We start from the raw sequence: 18,037 nt of genomic DNA, 5'->3' as shown, positions 1-18,037 counted from the left end.
TGATTGGCAACCTTCCTTTTCTGTGGAGAGGCTAATGACAGTATTAGCATGGAAAACTTAATTCCTGTTACCACCAGAGGCCATTTTTTAAGTCCAAAATTGGTATATGCTAATTAGGTATATAGCGCTGCTACCCATGTTGCACTATTTCTCTCTAATATTGCATTCCGGTACCACTCATAAACATTACGTTCATTTTTACTTCTATCTTGACTTCCATTTGATAACCTGTTCATATACTTACAAACAAAAAACCTTTTAAAAACAATAACATATTCCAAAATGCATGAATAAAAAATAACTTCAGTTAAGAAATTCTTAAGGTTACCCCATAAAATCTTAACTTTATTCCAGTTTTTCTATCATTGTTTTAACTTGCTTGTCTAGTCCACTTGGCATGGAAAACATAAAAAATTAGCCATTTGGTCAATTAAAGTGCTTTATTTTTTTCTAATGAGTAAATAAAAATGCTTACCTTATTACAGACATGCATTTTTGAGAGAGAAATGTAATGATCTGATATAAATTTTGGCTATGTGGTACCCTGTATTGTTTGAGTTATGTTAGTGCAGTTGTTACTGAAGAGGTTTGAAATCCTAATCCTGGCAAATAAATACTGACTGGATAAACAATAAAAAAAGAACATTTTCCAATATATTGTGGGAATTACTAGACCTGCATCCAATCAAAGCTTTTTTCTTTTTCTTTTCCCTATTGCTAATATAAATATATATATAATAATATTGCTATATAGACACGTATCATTATAGCATCATGCCAAATCTTCTAGTGGAAGCATCCAAGACACTAAGACATGTCAGAATTTAGATTATATCCTTCCACAGCCTGGTGATTTACAAATTGCAACAGGTCTTACCAGAAAAGATATTTCAGTTAGAATCCAGATCTGGGTTTCTGGCTTCTCAAGTTGGCATGGGTATCCAGAGATGAAGGGGACTCCTGACATCTATTTGAATTGTTCCTCCTTAGTGACAACAGGTATATATGAAGAAAGGACCCCAAATAAGAGCAAGTAGGGTGACAATGCATTTCTAAAGTCACAGTTTTGTATTTCTTTCTGTTCCATCCTGATATTTGTTATTTCTAAATAGTAGCTTTAATATCATAGCTATGATCTTTGTCTTACAGTATAAATCAGAATGCCAAGTTATGTATGCATACCACAGAACACAGTGGAAATGTTGTAGGTGTCAAAACGTGTATGTAAGCTGGTCAGAACAGGGTCCATCATAACTAGAAACAACATTTCCTTGGAGGGGGAAAAGGGTGATTGGCTCTTGATATGATTTCATGTGCTAGTTTCTCATGGCTGGAGACGGGACGCAATTTTAGCAATCTGTGCTGAAGGAGACCCTGGCATGGGAGTAGTAAGTTATTGCAGGTGAGAAATGATGACAAGTGGTGTGAAGGTTTGCACAGCCCCTGCCAGCACTCATTAGTATGCTGCAGGCATTGTGCTATGGATATGTACATCTGAAAACTAATCAAGATCAAATGGATTTTTTTTTTTACAAACTGATCCAGTTTAATCAATTCGGATAGGATTTTTTGAAATGCCATGAATACACTATGCAACATCTCTCAGTGGGACATTGAAGATTGCCTATATGGTAAATAGTATTTCTGCAGTGCATCATGAAATTAATTTTTTTTTAACAGGACCTCCTCCTCACAAATCAAAAGGCAGTGGGATCCAACCATGTAAGTTTCGCAAGCCTGTCTTCTTTGGTCTAAGAACTTCCAGACAAAAGAATAAGTCAAAGATAATTTATCATAAAGCTTTTTAAACAGAACAGAAATAAGTCTATGGTTTTAGTGCCCCCTGTGGACAACATCCCAGGTCCTCAAACATAGTTAGGCATGTGACTCTCAGGATCTGGACCATTCCTACTGACTAGAGAGAGGAATTCATCAGGGGAGCTGTAATTTGTATAGATGATTGCATTACTCCAACACTCAAGACCACTACAGAATCTCATCTATGCTAAAGGGCCCAGTCAACTCTGAAAAGAGGGGGTAGCACTAATACATTGCAGATGGGAGGGAAGGAGTCAAAATTATAGCTGAAAGGTGAGAATGAGAAAGAGGAGCAAAAGGACTGGAGGGGAAAGAGCCTGTCTCTTTTGGTCATAGAGCTAGATTCACTCAAGCTGGGACAGAGAATGAAAAAATTCACCTCCCTGCACCCACTGGGCTAGCTGCGTCCTGGGACAAATGTAACCTAATTGTCAGTAAACCCCTTCTCAAGGCAAGAAGATGCTGAAATGATATAGTTGAAGAAGCGTCATCTCTGCTTAACAAACACAATTAGAGTTTGGATTTAAAATAACCAAATGACTCAGAAATGGATCCATGTCAAAAGTAGGAGGAAACCCCTCAGTCACTGCCTGACTGTTTTCTCTGTCTCAAATCTGGCTCAGAAAGGGGTTCCGGAAAACTCCCTTAGGAAGTTACAGAGCAAGAAGTTGGATTGGAGATCTGCTAAGCATATCCTGGCCAGTCTCTTTGTGTCTCCCTCACCCACCAACGTAGACCCTGCGGGGCATTGGGCTCATGTGATCAGTTTGTTTCCATTATTTACTTAATTACTAAAAAGTTATTCACTAACCTAAATCATTTCATATGTTTATGGGAGACATTTGAAACACTACTTCTGAAATTAGTCAAGTAAAAAAAAATTACAAAAAATAATTGATTCAGTATGAGACCCACATTAAGATGTCTTTGATCAAAGAGAAGAAATACTCATGTCAATGGCTGGAAATTGCTATAATTGTGTAAGTCATATTTGGAGCCATACGTTCAGGAACCAGATGTTGTACTGTACAAACTACACTGCAGCAAGGTCCCCTCCCCCAGAAACTGACTTTTTTGTTCTATTTTTGTGATCTGGAATTAATTTGTTATGAACATTGCCAAATGCAAAAAACAATTACTCCTATTTATGTTTTTGCTGACTTTTGAGCTGGCACTGCTTCTTACTTAGCAGCGCTTCCGTTCTCCACCTAGATATGGGGCTGAAGCTGCAGAGGATATAGAGTAAAGTTGGACTGAATGGTAGGATGTGTATAAAAAGTAATCTGTGCGTAAGACCAAGGAGCTTTTTAAAATATATATTCAAGCTAAACCTGGTATTTAACTGAAAACAAAAATTAACAAGAAACTCAGAGCACTTGGAATTTTTTTTCCAGTTTTTTTAGATTTGGGATTTTTTTCTTTGTGACTCAGAAAAATAAGTTAACTAAAGTCTTCATGCTCACCACTGCTAGCATATGCCTTTCTTGTCCCACCTAAATACAAATCACAGCAATCTGCTAAGTATCATGGGTCTTTCTTTTCTTGGGTTTAATGGGGGGGGCACTAATTAAAACGAAAATGTCACAAAGCTGTGTGTGTGACTGGGAGGAGGAATTTTACTATTCAGTGTTAAAAGAAAAAAACTTGATTTTTATTTGTAGCAGTTTTCTATGGTCTGGACATGCTGACCGTTGTGGGAATCGCCTTTGCAGCATTTGTGATTGGAGCCCTGCTGACAGGAGCACTGTGGTTTATCTATTCTCACACAGGTTAGTACACTTGTTTCCACCAACTTCCATTTGGTAGAGCACAATACCATGGAGGCAATGAGATCTAATACTTCTGAGTCAGGAAACTAGGGCTTCTGTGTTGCTTCCCACCTTCTCCCTAAGATGTTTTCCAGCAGTTTCCCACAGCAGACTGATGGTGTTAACAAGGAAGTTGTATCTGCCCCATTGTGTTTTCATCTTTGTTTTAGAAGTGGGAAGATTTACAGTGGCTAACCACGAAAACTTACCCTCAAAGTTCAAATGAGATTTTATATCTCATGTGACATCACCAATAAAGGTTCTGTGATTGGAATTTGGATAATCTGTTAATTTGTGAGCCAGAAGAGACTCCATTAAATCTTCTTAGCTAGTAATGTCTAAAGTAAGCAGATGTTACTGACCACACAGCAGAGCAGATCAAAGGACAGAAAACCTCCATTCTAATTTATGCACTTTTCTGATTGTAACTGCAGTTCTAAATGTTTCATAGGGTTTGTTTACCCACAACCATGCACTGGTTTAATGAAATTTCTCAGTTTTTAAAAAAGTTATTTAAGCAAACTATCAGTGACTATCAATTTAAGTGGGAGCCAAACAGTGGTTTCCCTGGGTTTAAGTAAATTAATCTGAAATCCCATAATTGCATGAAAACTAACCGTTGAGGAATTTGTATCCAGTTGTTTCTTCCATGGCAAACTAGATATATTTGAACTTAATCCTGGGGTAGGTTGTCTGCTGTCTCTCCTGATACATGCCACACAGGAGAAAGGGAGGCACAGGTGACATTACATCATTTTTTTTCTTCCACTTGGATTCTGAGCTGCCACAGTAGTTAGAACTACCCTGGCATATGGTTAGATCATCATCACTGACTGTTTGAACATGTAGCAGCCTTGCCTGGGCTCCCTATTGGCTGTTCTGCCACACAGAATCTCCAGAGTAGTCTGTGCTCTGGGCCGATTCCACTCCTGGCCACCCAGGGTTGTTTTTGTTTGTTTGAGTTTAAGGAAGTGGAAGGTAAGAGCAAAGCGTTAACTGGATGCTGCTCTTGGCTCAAGGGACTTCTCTCCTACTTCATTGCAGCTGCTTCATGCCAGTGCAGCAGGGTATATGGTATAGCTTATATGGTATATTGGCTTTATGAGGGCTTCTGTAAACAAGATAAGTTCAGAATGTAAGTTAACTTTCAGAAAATCTGGTGTTTCCAATTGATTATACAACAGCTTTTGATAGGAAAACTATATTTCTGAATACATTAGCTGTGCATGAAGCTGACTTGGAAGCCAAAAGCAAATGTCGGTGGCTCAAAGGGCACATAAATGCTCCGCTGCTGGAATTACAGAAAGAACCAGAAATCCCAGTCCAGTGAGTTAAACATAGAAGTTCAGGAAATAATCTCTAATTAGATTACTTGAACCAAAACAAGTTTAAAGACTTCTTGAGCAAATTAGTGTTCTGTAAAGCCTTCTTCCTTTGAGTAGATGAGTCTCTCTTGGTTTACAGAGATATCTATAGGGATATGTGTTGTATATCAGAAGTTGTTTGTTAAACTTACTGTTCTAAAAAACGGCCACATTGCACAAGAGAAAGTAATTAAAAGTGACAATCCCATTGTCAGAAACAACGGAAAGTTGACATTATAAATCCTTCAACAAAATGGAACTTGGACCAACGCTATTAAAATAATTAGTGACTAACTACATCAGTCGTCATTACCATGTAAAAGAGCAAGTGGAGCAGCTGTTCTGACTTTCATTATTACCCGAGAGGAAGGAACGAAGTGTAAGAAGGAAGAAAAAAAGGGGTAGAAAAGAAACAGGTTAATTCCTTGGATTACAGAATCCTAGGAATTAGATACCAGGGGCAGGGGGGACACCTCAAAGTAGATTGGTGTTCCTGTGCACATACTTCTCCCCTCCCCCCAAAAAACAGTCACTTGGACTTGCAAACAGATTTATAGTAGAGATTTGCTACTATGGACTGCCCCTGACTACCATAACTCCTCAGCAGAGTATTGCCGTGGACAGTATAATTCAGCCACAGCTGAAAGGCTTTGGAATCTGCTGAAGACATTTTTTGATAAAGCATGAATAAATATGCAGTTAACTTGCATATCGTAAGCCAGGTCCTGTTTATATTATACCTATATACTTCACCCCTGGTAATTAGATTATATTCTGGAATCCCATCTTTCATTTTATGTAATTCTTTTTTCCCCAAAAATGATGTCATGGTTTCACCCTGGGGTTTCAGGCTGCCTGCAAAAGTGGTTCTTAAGCCTGGACTACACTGGAAACTGTTACTGGCATAGTTGTGATGCTTGGTTGAGGGCCGGGGAGGGGGTATTTACTGTTGATACTGGCAGAAGACAGACTGAAAATGCAGTTTTACCAACAAAAGTATTATTTTTGCCAATTTACTTTATTTTGTTTGGGGAGCTGGTATAAACTACATTATCAAAAGAATTACTTTGCTGATATGAAAAAGCAGCCAGCACGGCTATCTCTCTGTTACTATTCAATTTGCTGATATGATATATCGACATTATGAAGCTTGGTGATATATACCACCCCTTTCTAGACCAGGCCCTACACCAGTGAACTCTCCCATTCATCTTAATGTGTTGTTAACACTGAAACCAAAAGATAACTGAAAATGTAGAGACAGCATAAAATAAATGCAATTCAGTAACAACTCAGCAGCTACATTACTGATTGTATTACTCATTTTGGTTACTTCATTCAAATAAAAGTTTTTAAAATTATCTGAAACTGCTGCAAAGATGCCACCAGAATGTCAACCGGAACTTAGGAACTTTACAGCTGAATTTGGGTCCAGTTTGCCATTGAGCACACAGGGCTTTGAGCTCAAACAGCCTTAAAGAACAAGAGCCGTGTCTACACGTGCACGCTACTTCAAAGTAGCGGCACTAACTTCGAAATAGCGCCCGTCATGGCTACACGTGTTGGGCGCTATTTCGATGTTAACATCGACGTTAAGCGGCGAGACGTCGAAGTCCCTAACCCATGAGGGGATGGGAATAGCGCCCTACTTCAAAGTTGAACATCGAAGTAGGGCACGTGTAGCCGATCCGCATCCCGCAACATCGAAATAGCGAGGTCCGCCATGGCGGCCATCAGCTGAGAGGTTGAGAGACGCTCTCTCTCCAGCCCTTGCGGGGCTCTGTGGTCACTGTGTGCAGCAGCCCTTAGCCCAGGGCTTCTGGCTGCTGCTGCTGCATGTGGGGATCCATGCTGCATGCACAGGGTCTGCAACCAGTTGTTGGCTCTGTGGATCTTGTGTTGTTTAGTGCAACTGTGTCTGGGAGGGGCCCTTTAAGGGAGCGGCTTGCTGTTGAGTCCGCCGTGTGACCCTGTCTGCAGCTGTGCCTGGCACCCTTATTTCGATGTGTGCTACTTTGGCGTGTAGACATTCCCTCGCAGCGCCTATTTCGATGTGGTGCGGCGCAACGTCAATGTTGAATGTCAACATTGCCAGCCCTGGAGGACGTGTAGACGTTATTCATCGAAATAGCCTATTTCGATGTCGCTACATCGAAATAAGCTACTTCGATGTAGGCTTCACGCGTAGACGTAGGCAAGGAGAGGCAAAGAAACAAGTAGGGGAATTGAGAGGTGCTCTGCCCTCCTTTTCAGCCAAAAGCTCCCTGCTTTTGTAACTGGTTAAAGAACTTGATAGGTAGTCATCAACCTTTCCACAATAATAGAGTAGCTGTCTTGAGCAAAGGCAGGCAGAGGAGCTCAGTTTGTATTGAACACTCTTGGCTCGAGTCCCTTTAAAAGAAGTGAAGTCTTGCTATGATCCTGTGTCTGTGCAGTAACCCTTCAGGAGTTAATCATGAAATTATCTGTTACTGGAGAATTTTGCTGCAAGTGAATAAACTATCGTACCTATGGATAAATGCAAGGGACATGGAACAGCTTGATAAGTTATTAGACTGTTCTGAACATAAACCCAACAATTTAAAACCTTGTATTATGCATGGCACACATATCAGTCACCTAATCCTTTTAGAAAGTATGATTTTCTCCTCTTCAGACAATGCCTTAAGTTAGTATAATTTTCCAAAACTTTGGAAGTTAAAGGCCTCCCCTTCTCTTGTTTTTAAAATGGAATCTGATTAAAATAAAATGACATAGCAACCAATTATATTTGGCAAATGGAGATAGAAAAGCAAACATTCAGACTTCCTGGACAGGGAGTACTACTGGCAGTTTTCCTAAGTGTGAATAATAAAGTACATGTTGTCACATTCAGATGGGTAAAATCTTGTTTACTGTCAATAGATAGGACATGGCCATTCTGAGCAGTGATCAAGCGCTAACGTTAGATATGTGAAGCTGTTTCTGTAAATAAAGCAGTAGGTGCTATCGTATTCAACAAATTTTTCTCTTTACTCAAATCCTCTTGATAAAAAAAATAAAAATAATTTGTCAGTTTATCACAGTGATCAAAAATACTGAGACTAAACAGAACCCTTTTTGTATTAAAAAAAGGAGGAGCCGGTACTCAGCCAGCACCCTGCTCCCCATCCCCAGCTGTGGCTGCCGAGGTGCCAGTTCTCAGTACCGGCACAAAATAAGCACTGAGACTAAGCAAAAGTCAGCATAAATATACTGGTAGGTTCTATTCATATTCTCATAAGATTTGGATACTGTAGTTGAAGGACAGTGCAAATTCTGCTGCTATCTCTGTTACACAAACAGATTGTTATATGTCAGAGCTGCCAATAATTTTCGAGACATGGAGCAGTGAAGAGGAAATTAAATTACAGCAGAGTCTTTGCCACTTGGGCAAAATACGAATGCCCGAAACTTTTAAAGGAAGATGCCTCATAGGAAGTTTTCCAGAAGAGCAAATAGATGGAGTGTGTAGTGCTATTTGGCTTCTAAAAAGATTTTGACAGCTGTGCTTGTCATTTTTTCCTAAAAAAGAAGAGGTATCCAGCCCATAAACTAAGCTATGGTTCAGTTTATACAGATTGTATTGATATGCTGTGGCTGATGCAAAACTATGTGTAATCATGCGGTTTATAAAATGGGTGACAGCGAAGCTGTAATAAAACCTAAGAGCAGGGAATGTGGGCCAGTTCTACATTTTGCAGAACAGCTTTCTTGGCAGAGCTGCTGAGGGGCCCCATTGAGGGAATGGAAGTAACTACAGTTCCTGTGTTCCAATAGTAACAGCTTTTTGTTTTTTTTAAGTGAAAGGGAGTTTGCTTATCACTGACTTATAGATATGTCCTTTAACGTGACAGGAAGGAAGGGTTATACACAAAACAACTAGTGGATAGAGCAGCATTTTATAATGAGAGAGAAAATCCCTAAGAAAGGTTTATTAGATAACATAACAAGAAATTGTTTGCTACAGTTTCCTTTGTTTATATAGAAAGCTGTTTCTAATAAAAAATTAGGCATGGACCATCTTATTTAAGAAATGCAGAGCCAGATTTGCTCTTTGTTACACATAGGAGAAGGCTGTAGTTTGTGGAATGCTCTGGGTTTTTACAGACCAGAAATTGCCTCTCAAAATTAAATGTCTTACATAGTGTTGACTCCATGGGCCATGTTCTGAGTTCTGTCAAAGTACCACAGCACTATTGTCTTCCATTCAGGAAGTGCTTGGATTTTTTTCTTCCTATTCCTGAAAATAGTCGGGTGTTGGACAAAATCCGTACACTCTTTAGATAGTGGGTATTACTAGCTAAGTGTATGGCAGCGATGGTAGGATGAGCTGGTAGAAGCCCCTATATTTAGGATGTCTAACACATTTCATTATGAAGAATCCTCTTCTCTTGACAAGCTCTCATACCTCCATCATTTGTAGCTGGGCTTTGATATTTAATAGATGAGAATCCCCTTGTGTTCCACAAGTGCCTCTTCATTCTCCCCTGATATTCCAATCAAATTGGGGTGAGCTGTGATGCCCCTGCATGACCTCCACAGGTGCTTTGTTTTTTCCAGGTTTTACAAAGAGTGAACATTTAACTTCGTTGGAGGTTCATATTTTATATAAAAACAAATAAAATTTAAATAAAAAATGGGTGAGCTACAGTGTTAAAAATCACCATTTCCTTTCTCTCCTTTGTGTTGTGCTGGAAAACTTGGGCAGTCTGCCCAAATCGCTGAGCATTCCAAGGCTGGGATCATGTTGCTGCCGCAGCAGCAGCCCACACCACAGTGGGAACACTGGGGAGCTGCCAGAGCAGCTTTTAGGGGGCAAGGAGAGTGAGGCAGCCTGCTCCCCCGCTTAAATCCTAGGACCCAGCAGATGGCTGTGGTAGTACGTTCACCACTGTGGCGGCACATCTGGCAGGAGCTCTCTCAGCTTCTGGGTAGGGAAGGGGAAGACACAGCTTGGTCCGAGTCCACTCAGTCATCCCTCTGGACCCAGCATATGGAGTCAGACCCCTATCTGCAGGCAACACATGGAACAAGAGCTGTCCCTCCTGTGGCTGGCCTGGGCTCTCCGACCACTCTCCAGGCAGCAATCCTGTCTCCCTTTTGCTGCTAGGCCTAGAGAAACCATACATGCTTTCTTTTAAGCCCTGTGCCAGCCATCCCAACTTTTGGGACAAATTTGTTCTTGCCAGCTGATGCAGGGACAAATACCTACTTCCCCCCGACCCGACCCCCAGAAAAGTGTGTTGGGGAGGGGAGTGGCATGGTTCAAATGACAGCCTTGGGTGGGCAGCTGGGGGCAGCCTAGTGGGGCAGCTGAAGGGAGGATCTCAAGCCAACCTTTAGTGGTGTCTTGTTTTCCTTTAGGAAATCTAGTTACCTTCCTGCTAGCCAGGATCGTTAATCTTGCAGCTCAGATACCAGCAGCCTGTGCTATATTGCTGATGACTCAAGGTTCTAACACTGCTGTTCTAACAGAGCCACCTAATAGAACTTATCAGAGGGGTAGCCATGTTAGTCTGGATCTGTAGAGCAACGAAGGGTCCTGTGGCACCTTATAGACTAACAGAAAAGTTTAGAGCATGAGCTTTCGTGAGTTAACTCACTTCTTCAGATGCATCTGAAGAAGTGAGTTAACTCACGGAAGCTCATGCTCTAAACTTTTCTGTTAGTCTATAAGGTGCCACAGGACCCTTCGTTGCTCTAATAGAACTTGTTACCCTTCTCTTTGAAAGAAATACTAGGAACCCTCACGCAGAAGATGACCTTAAAAGAACATCAAGGTTACAAAGTTAAGCATGTCAGAGTTAAGATTTGTGGTTTCCTGTGCAAGCTTCATTCTCGCTGCCCTCCACCAACCGTTTATGCATTGTGATACAATCTTCAATTACATGATCATACTGTTCCCTGCCCCTCCCCACTGCCATATCATTCGGTGCACAAAATGGACGAAAAAGGGAAGTATTAATATTGCACAGACATCCATAAAATCAGGCATTTTCTAACTTTCTAGTGCTCAACTTTTTAATCAGAATTAAAGTTGTAATGTGTATATTTGCATTGTGAGCGTGAAATTGCAAGAATTTTATACCTAAAACTATTCTGTGCTGTAACTACTGCTCAGACTGTAGGAGTTATGTGGAAACTTGCTGTGACCCTGCTATGTTAGAGTGAGATATGCAAATCAGCTCAGTAGTATGGGATAGACCATTTTCCTACTATGAAAAAAAAAAAAAGAGGTCTGTCTTACAGTATGAGCCATCCTCCTGAGTAAGGAGAGTGCCATCAGGTCTAGCTCATTGGCTTTAATAAATACACAGCTCTGCATGTTGGCATTAAGACAAAACATTCTACACTTTTTTTGCTGTTTTCCATCAAACAGAAAAACCTACAAAAAAGAAATCGAAGGTCTAATCCTGATCTGAGTTGTGAGATGTTCCTGGGGACATTCTGCACCAAAAAAAATAAAAATTCTGTGTGTGGTATTTTAAAATTCCGCAAATTTTGTCAAACTAACACCGCATACCTGGGACTGAACATCAGGGAGTTCTTCCCTCTGGCTCCTTGGGCTCTGGGGTGGAGGGAAGGTGTCTAGGCACATAGTCATGCCAGTTTCAATTATTTTGGTAATTTATTTCAAAATATAACTAAACAAGCCTGTCTGTAACAATGTAGACACCACAGAAATTACCCCAGGATTATTCTGTGGGTCTATCCCACAAAAGCTTGTCACCTAATAAGTAATATTGATAGTATTTAAGGTGTTACAGGACTGCTTGCTTTGTTTGTGGAGCTATGGACTAACATGGCTATCTCTCTGAGACTATTCCCCAGGATTAACATTAAAGAAATCTCTATAAAAATCCAATTCCTGTTTCTCTGCCCTTTTCCCTACCGACAGAGCCCAGCCAGGGAGTTGGACACCCACGAGACCTCTGCCCCCAGCCAATCCGTCTAACCCCCATACAGACCCCAGCTGTGGGATCATCCTCCTGCCTAGATACTTATCCCTCCCAAAGTCCAGCCATGGGAACCCCCACTTCCCCTCCAGCCAATATCCCTAAACCCCTACCCAGAGCTCAGCTGTGGGCCCCCCACTCCAGATATCTGAACCCCCACTCCCAGAGTCCAGCTGCAGGCCCCACTCTGCCCAGATACTCTCCCCCAACCCCAGAGTCCAAGGGCCAGAGGGAGGAACAGCCTGATATTCGGTCCCAGGCTTGCACAGAGTTTCCTGAGCACTGCCCTCTCCTTCCCACAGAGCATGGTATGAATTGCAGCTGTCAAGAAACAACTAGACCCGTCCCCCAGCAGTGTTGTCTGTGGGCGAGCTAGGCTCTACTATGTCCAGCAGTCCTTAGTGGCAGTGCACAGCACTACAGCCCACTTCTGTGGGCACGTGAAAGGAAATTTTGCATATGCGTTAATTGCTGCAGAATTCTTCATTGTGCAGAATTACTCCCAGACGTAATGTGACTGAACCTCAGTGGATGGACAGCTGACCATAGGATATATGCAGCATCTGTAGCTCAGCTCTTTTTATACAATTAAGAAAGCAGCAAGAAAAGATATTTTTTTTCCATGGAAAAACAACCCAGAGATGTCAAGATTAAGCAACATTTTACGAACGTTTCTATTTGAGTGATATATTCAGTGCATAGTTTTTACGAACATTAAAATGACAAGAAAATTGGGAGTGGGCAGAAAGATTTACCATGTAACATTTCCTTTTTTTACCCCACAGGGGAAACAGCAGGAAGACAACAGGTCCCCACATCCCCACCAGCCTCTGAAAACAGCAGTGCTGCACACAGTATCGGTAGCACACAAAGCACCCCCTGTTCTAGCAGCAGCACAGCCTAGCCCTGGGGGAAACGCGTCCAAGGAGCAACATAGGAGGGCAGAGGTTCAAAGAGAGCATTTGTTGACATTCGCTTTCTAAAGTTGAAAGGATTCATTTGATTTCTTTTCACCGTAGAAAAAAAAATCACCTGATCTTCTGGATAAATACAGTGTTTGGACATTTCTACAGCACGTTATGCTACATGAGACAAAGCTACTAATTCAACAGTACTGCCTCCTGTTACGAGGTTGTGCAGGCGCTCAGTGGGAAACACATGCCAGTTTGAAAAATGCTGCTTTGTCTATACAAAATAATTTTTGGTTTCTAAACTTTGTTTCACTGATACAAGGTATTTTGTAAAAGGAGATCAGCAAGATCAGTAGAATAAAGATCTTGGGTCAAAAGATTCCTACACATCAGAAGAAGAAAGTCTCAAGATCTACTTGGTTGAAAAAACATTTATTACTTCAGCTGTGTTTAACCACTTCAAAGTAGTGCCTCATTTTCTGGAGCTTTACTGCTGCAGCATCTTACCTGCTTTCTTGTTTTGTGCACAGTTTTGGGTGTTTAAAATGGGTTGCCTTTTGTAATTATAATGTTCTCTAAAGCATCATTCCCTTTCTTGTTCACTGGGCCAAAACTATCTTCAGCTAAGTTTTTTTTTTTTTAACCCACAATATACACACAAAGATTAAAGAAACAATAATATGCACTAATATCTCTGTGTGTATACTTAATGAAATAGCTTTATGCAAATGTGTATACTACACAGTTTTACTTAATCCGCCCTGTCTATTTTTTAAACTGGGAAAATGGGCTAAATATCCCACTCTACCCAGGAGAGTGTTGGTAGATGTTTATAATTGGCTCTTTATAGGCATATTTTTGAGATTAATATACAGAAAAAGTGTAGTGAAGGATATTTGGCTCAGTCTTACATTCTTTGTGCACCCCAAAGACCGTTGCCATCACTGGAGTTTTGACCGTACAAGGGATATACGTCTGAACCTGTTTCTGTAAAATGCTGCATATACAAATGAAACTGTTCTTTTAAGATAACAGTCCACAGTGGTTTGTGTCAAACTACAAGTCAGTCGTATGAACTTTGCAATTGGATATTCCCAAAGTAATGTTAGGATATGAGATGGGCAATAAGGCACTTAGTTTTCATGGTATTATTTTAGTGCTTTTGCTGTAGCCTGGCCTTACAGTACATCCCAAATGGGGGGAATATTAGATGTGAATCACTTTATTATGGTGTCACTTTGCAATTGTAGAATGCCCTGATTCCTCTGTATTTGGTTTTTATTTGGGGTTTGTTTTAAGTGAATGTTATTCTCCCTTCACAGGATGTGTATGCTTCCCATTAATGTCAATCGAGGCTACTTATGTCCTGCAGCAGGAGAATAGGTTTCTTTATATTAGGGTGATGTTCTCCTAAATCTGAACTCAAAATTGCCATTTCTAACTCTACACTTGTGCCATGTATACAGCATATAGCAAACACCATATTGTCAATGAATATTCAGTCTCTGTAAAAAGGTCAAAATGTGCAATAGAGATATGTACTCAGGATCAGATAGCAGAATTTTGCCCTTAAATTTTTAAGTGTATTTGAGTCTGGTCCTGCAAACACATATGCACAAGGGTCAATTTACAGGTGGGCCCTGATGTTGCAAGGGCTTATACGTGTACTTTATGCCCTATTATTAGTCCCAGAGTCAATGGGCACTACTTAGAGTAACATTAAGCACAAGTGAAAGTCTTTGCAAGATCAGACCCATGCATACTTCAATTGAGTTTAACAGGACAACTCACATAAGTGTTTGCAGGATTGTGTCCTTCCTGAGGTGTCGGGAGAATAAATATGCTACCTGTGTGTTTGAAAATAATGCGCTTTGCCTAACCTTCAGCAGAATGTATTGTGTAAGCATATTCTATATATAAAATCTTTAAAGATGTCTTCAAAGAAGACTAAAGCCTTTAAGTCAATCATAGCTATATTTTACTACATTAAATGTATGTATAAAGATATATTTAAGTTTTTAGATAAATTTAAATTACTCTATATATGTTTAATTTCAGTTACTGTGAATTTTACATTTTTTTGTAAATTCTTTTTCACCATTTTAACCCTTTCCTTCTCAGATTAAGAAAAGTAGAGTCTCTCATAGGAAGTCTTAGAAGATTCTGTGGTTGAGATGGACAGGTTTAAATAGCTAATTGTATATTTTTGAAAGAAACATGCCGCATTATCAATAACTTACTCTAATTTTAAAATTATTTACAGATTTATATTTCCAAACTAGAAAACCAAAAAATGCAATGCATAAAAACAAAACTGAATTTTCAGCCTTATATTCAGGGTACAATTTAAGTTAATAGACGTATCTTAATGAACTTAGCTGTTTACCAATATGTTAATTGGACAGTGGATGCCAACAAATGCAGGTGCAGTTTCTTATAGGTTTGAACAGTCACTTCTGTAGGCAAGAGAAGTAAAACAAGGGCATTTCCCAGTTACTTAGCTTTATTAAAAGAATGTATCATACCTTGCAGCAGTCATTGACTACTGCAATTCAGAATACTGCTACAAATGTAAGCTTTTATAAAACAACCATTTATATTTACTGCAAGTTTCTTTAAAGTTATATTTTGCTGTTTATCATTTGAATTTTTCACTGCAAAGCCACTGTTCCTTGAGAGGTTTCAGAGGGGAAGCCATGTTAGACTGTTTCAGCAAAAACAACAAAGAGTCCAGTGGCACTTTAAAGACTAACAAATATATTAGAGAGTTACAGCTTATTTACACTTCCTCCCCACCCAGAAGAAAACTTTTTTTTTTTCCTGGGAAAAAAACCCTTGTGTCCACAGAGCAAATCTTGTTATTCTGGAATAACAGGGCATTTAACTTGAAATAGCACCACCACCAAAATGAATGACTTTCACCATTTCACCTTTCAATTTCAAAACTGACTCAGTATCTACCAAGCAGAGGTAAGTATGACTTAATTGGCCTCTAGAAGGCATCCCATCATAGCTCTTATTTTGAAATTGGTGTCTCTAGTGTGAGCACTCAATTTTAAAATGCTCTTGCAGTGTGAACGCTCTTTTCAGAAATAACTTATTTCAATGTTCTACCATCAAAATAAGTTATTTCTGAAAAACCCTACAGTATAGACACTTCGGATATAAGCTTTCATAAGATAAAATGCCTCAGATGAAGAAAAGGAAAAGAAAAGGCAGGGATACAGAAATGAGAGTGTGATATCGGTGCTAATGAAATCCGGAGTGGCTCATCAGTAATGAGACAGTGAGAATACCTGCATGGGAAATTACCTATTGTAATGTGAGAACCACTCCATGTTTCTGTTTCTTTTTTAGGGCGTCACATTTGCATGTGAATGCCAGCTCAGCAATTCATTGCAGTCTTTTCCCTGCCCCAACCCCCCCAAGAATGGCAAGTTGCTAATCAGAAATTTTGGCTGCATCTACACGGAGGTGTGTTACTGGCAGCATGATGCAAAGGAACGGTTTTGAAAATGCAAATGACTAATTTGCATATTTGTTCAGCTAATTTGCATAGTCATGTGAGAGCATCCTGCTGGTGGGGCAATTTCACAATACTTTGCAAATGTGCTGTATGAATATGCAAATAAGTATTAATTTGCATTTTCAAGACCGCTCGCTCCTTTGTAGTGCGCTGCTGGCAGCATGCTTCTGTGTAGATGCAGCCAAATTTTTGTCTAGGGACATTAAAGTGCTCCCACCCTGGTTTTTGTAATTCTTAATGTCTCAGTTGTGTCCATTTATTCTTTTGCATAGGCACAGTCTCATTTGTCTGATGTATATGAGAATGGCATAGGTGGCATATGATTGTATATATTACATTAGTAGTACATTAGCAGATTTGCTCACTCCCATCTCTGTATCCCTTCCTTTTTTCTCTTCAGCATCTGCAGTATTGTGTTGTATCTCATGAAAGCTTATGCTCTAATAAATGTGTTAGTCTTTAAAGTGCCACCAGATTCGTGGTTCTTCTTATTGTTCCTCAAGTCTATCAAGAGGCCTGGCCCTGCCGTCTTTCTCACTTGAGTAATTTTACCTTGTTCAAAGGAGCCACACAAGGCCTATGTTCCATTTACATCCCACTTAGGCTCACAAGACATTTAACTGGTGCTGGCCCTCTGTACAAAGCTGAATTTCATAAGTAATCTTACTGACGCCAGTTGGGTATCAGGTGGAAGGATGGTGGGAATGGGCTTTTAAAAATAAAGACAGCTAGCTTCGGATGGTAAAAGCCATTAGTGAAATGCTTAAATTCCAAGGCAAACTGATTGTTTTGTTCATATACTCTCTAATCACTAGCTTTAACCATTAGAAACAGTTGGTGTTGGACAGCTGTGACATTACCATTTCAAGAAGTCAAAACACTCTGAACTTGGCTTTTCTGTTGCAGTAACTGGATGGAAGAGGGTTTTGCATAATGTCTCTAGAGATGATTGTAAATTCTTTTTGTTCCTTTAATTGTTTTCTGTAATGTATATACTGCTCTTTTCTGTAACATGTATCTACCTCATACTTCACAAGAAGACTTGTACTGCTGGTTATGCTGACAGCACTTTCTGTGAGGTAACTGTTGTGGCCTTTTTTGTCAGTCAACCGTGGGGTGTTCGTGAAATTAATTAGTATTAACTACCGTGTTTTCTACTAGTTCCAACCACAATATTTTGTTAAAATTGGTTTTTAATCAGCAAAATCTCATCACAGATGTATTTAAAAAGTCAGTGAGAGAAATGAATCCATTAATCCCTCTGGCCAGCCTGAACACTCCATTGGTATTTAGTTCTCTGTTCAGTATTTCAAAAAACGTGGGGAAATGCTTCGTTGTACAGTTTTGATAACCACAGTGTCATGTCATCTTCATCTGTGTATAATAAAGTTATATTTCAGTTATTCATAATGTGTTGCTTTGTTTTATGAAGTAGTCCAGACATCACTGAACACTGACAAAATCCATAGACCATATAGTGCCTTAAGAGGCTCATACACACCTCCCATGAGCTTTAATCACAGCTGCATCTGCAAGAGCCGTCAGTGTTACTGTCTGATTCTTATTTACTTTGTCCTTCCGTGCTTTCCATCTCCTGCCACATTTTGTCCCTTGCCTTTTGCAGTCTCCTCAT

General features: G+C 39.9%; 1 protein-coding gene across 4 annotated transcripts in view; it reads left to right on the top strand.

Annotated features, from left to right (window-relative positions):
* Positions 1 to 17,807, top strand: part of TGFBR3 (transforming growth factor beta receptor 3) — a 212,207-nt gene extending 194,400 nt beyond the window's left edge. For all 4 annotated transcript variants that reach the window (XM_075002232.1, XM_075002233.1, XM_075002234.1 and 1 more), the window contains 3 exons: positions 1,681 to 1,722; positions 3,480 to 3,587; positions 12,753 to 17,807. In XM_075002232.1, the coding sequence (XP_074858333.1) occupies positions 1,681 to 1,722; positions 3,480 to 3,587; positions 12,753 to 12,871 (269 nt within the window). In that variant the 3' untranslated portion in view covers positions 12,872 to 17,807. The remainder of the gene's footprint in view (positions 1 to 1,680; positions 1,723 to 3,479; positions 3,588 to 12,752) is intronic.
* The last annotated feature ends 230 nt before the right edge of the window (positions 17,808 to 18,037 follow it).

This window comes from Carettochelys insculpta, chromosome 9 (assembly GCF_033958435.1).
Source record: "Carettochelys insculpta isolate YL-2023 chromosome 9, ASM3395843v1, whole genome shotgun sequence".
Lineage (NCBI taxonomy): Eukaryota > Metazoa > Chordata > Testudines > Carettochelyidae > Carettochelys > Carettochelys insculpta.
The sequence above is the reverse complement of the archived record's forward strand: the minus strand, read 5'-3'. Positions and strand labels throughout refer to the sequence as shown.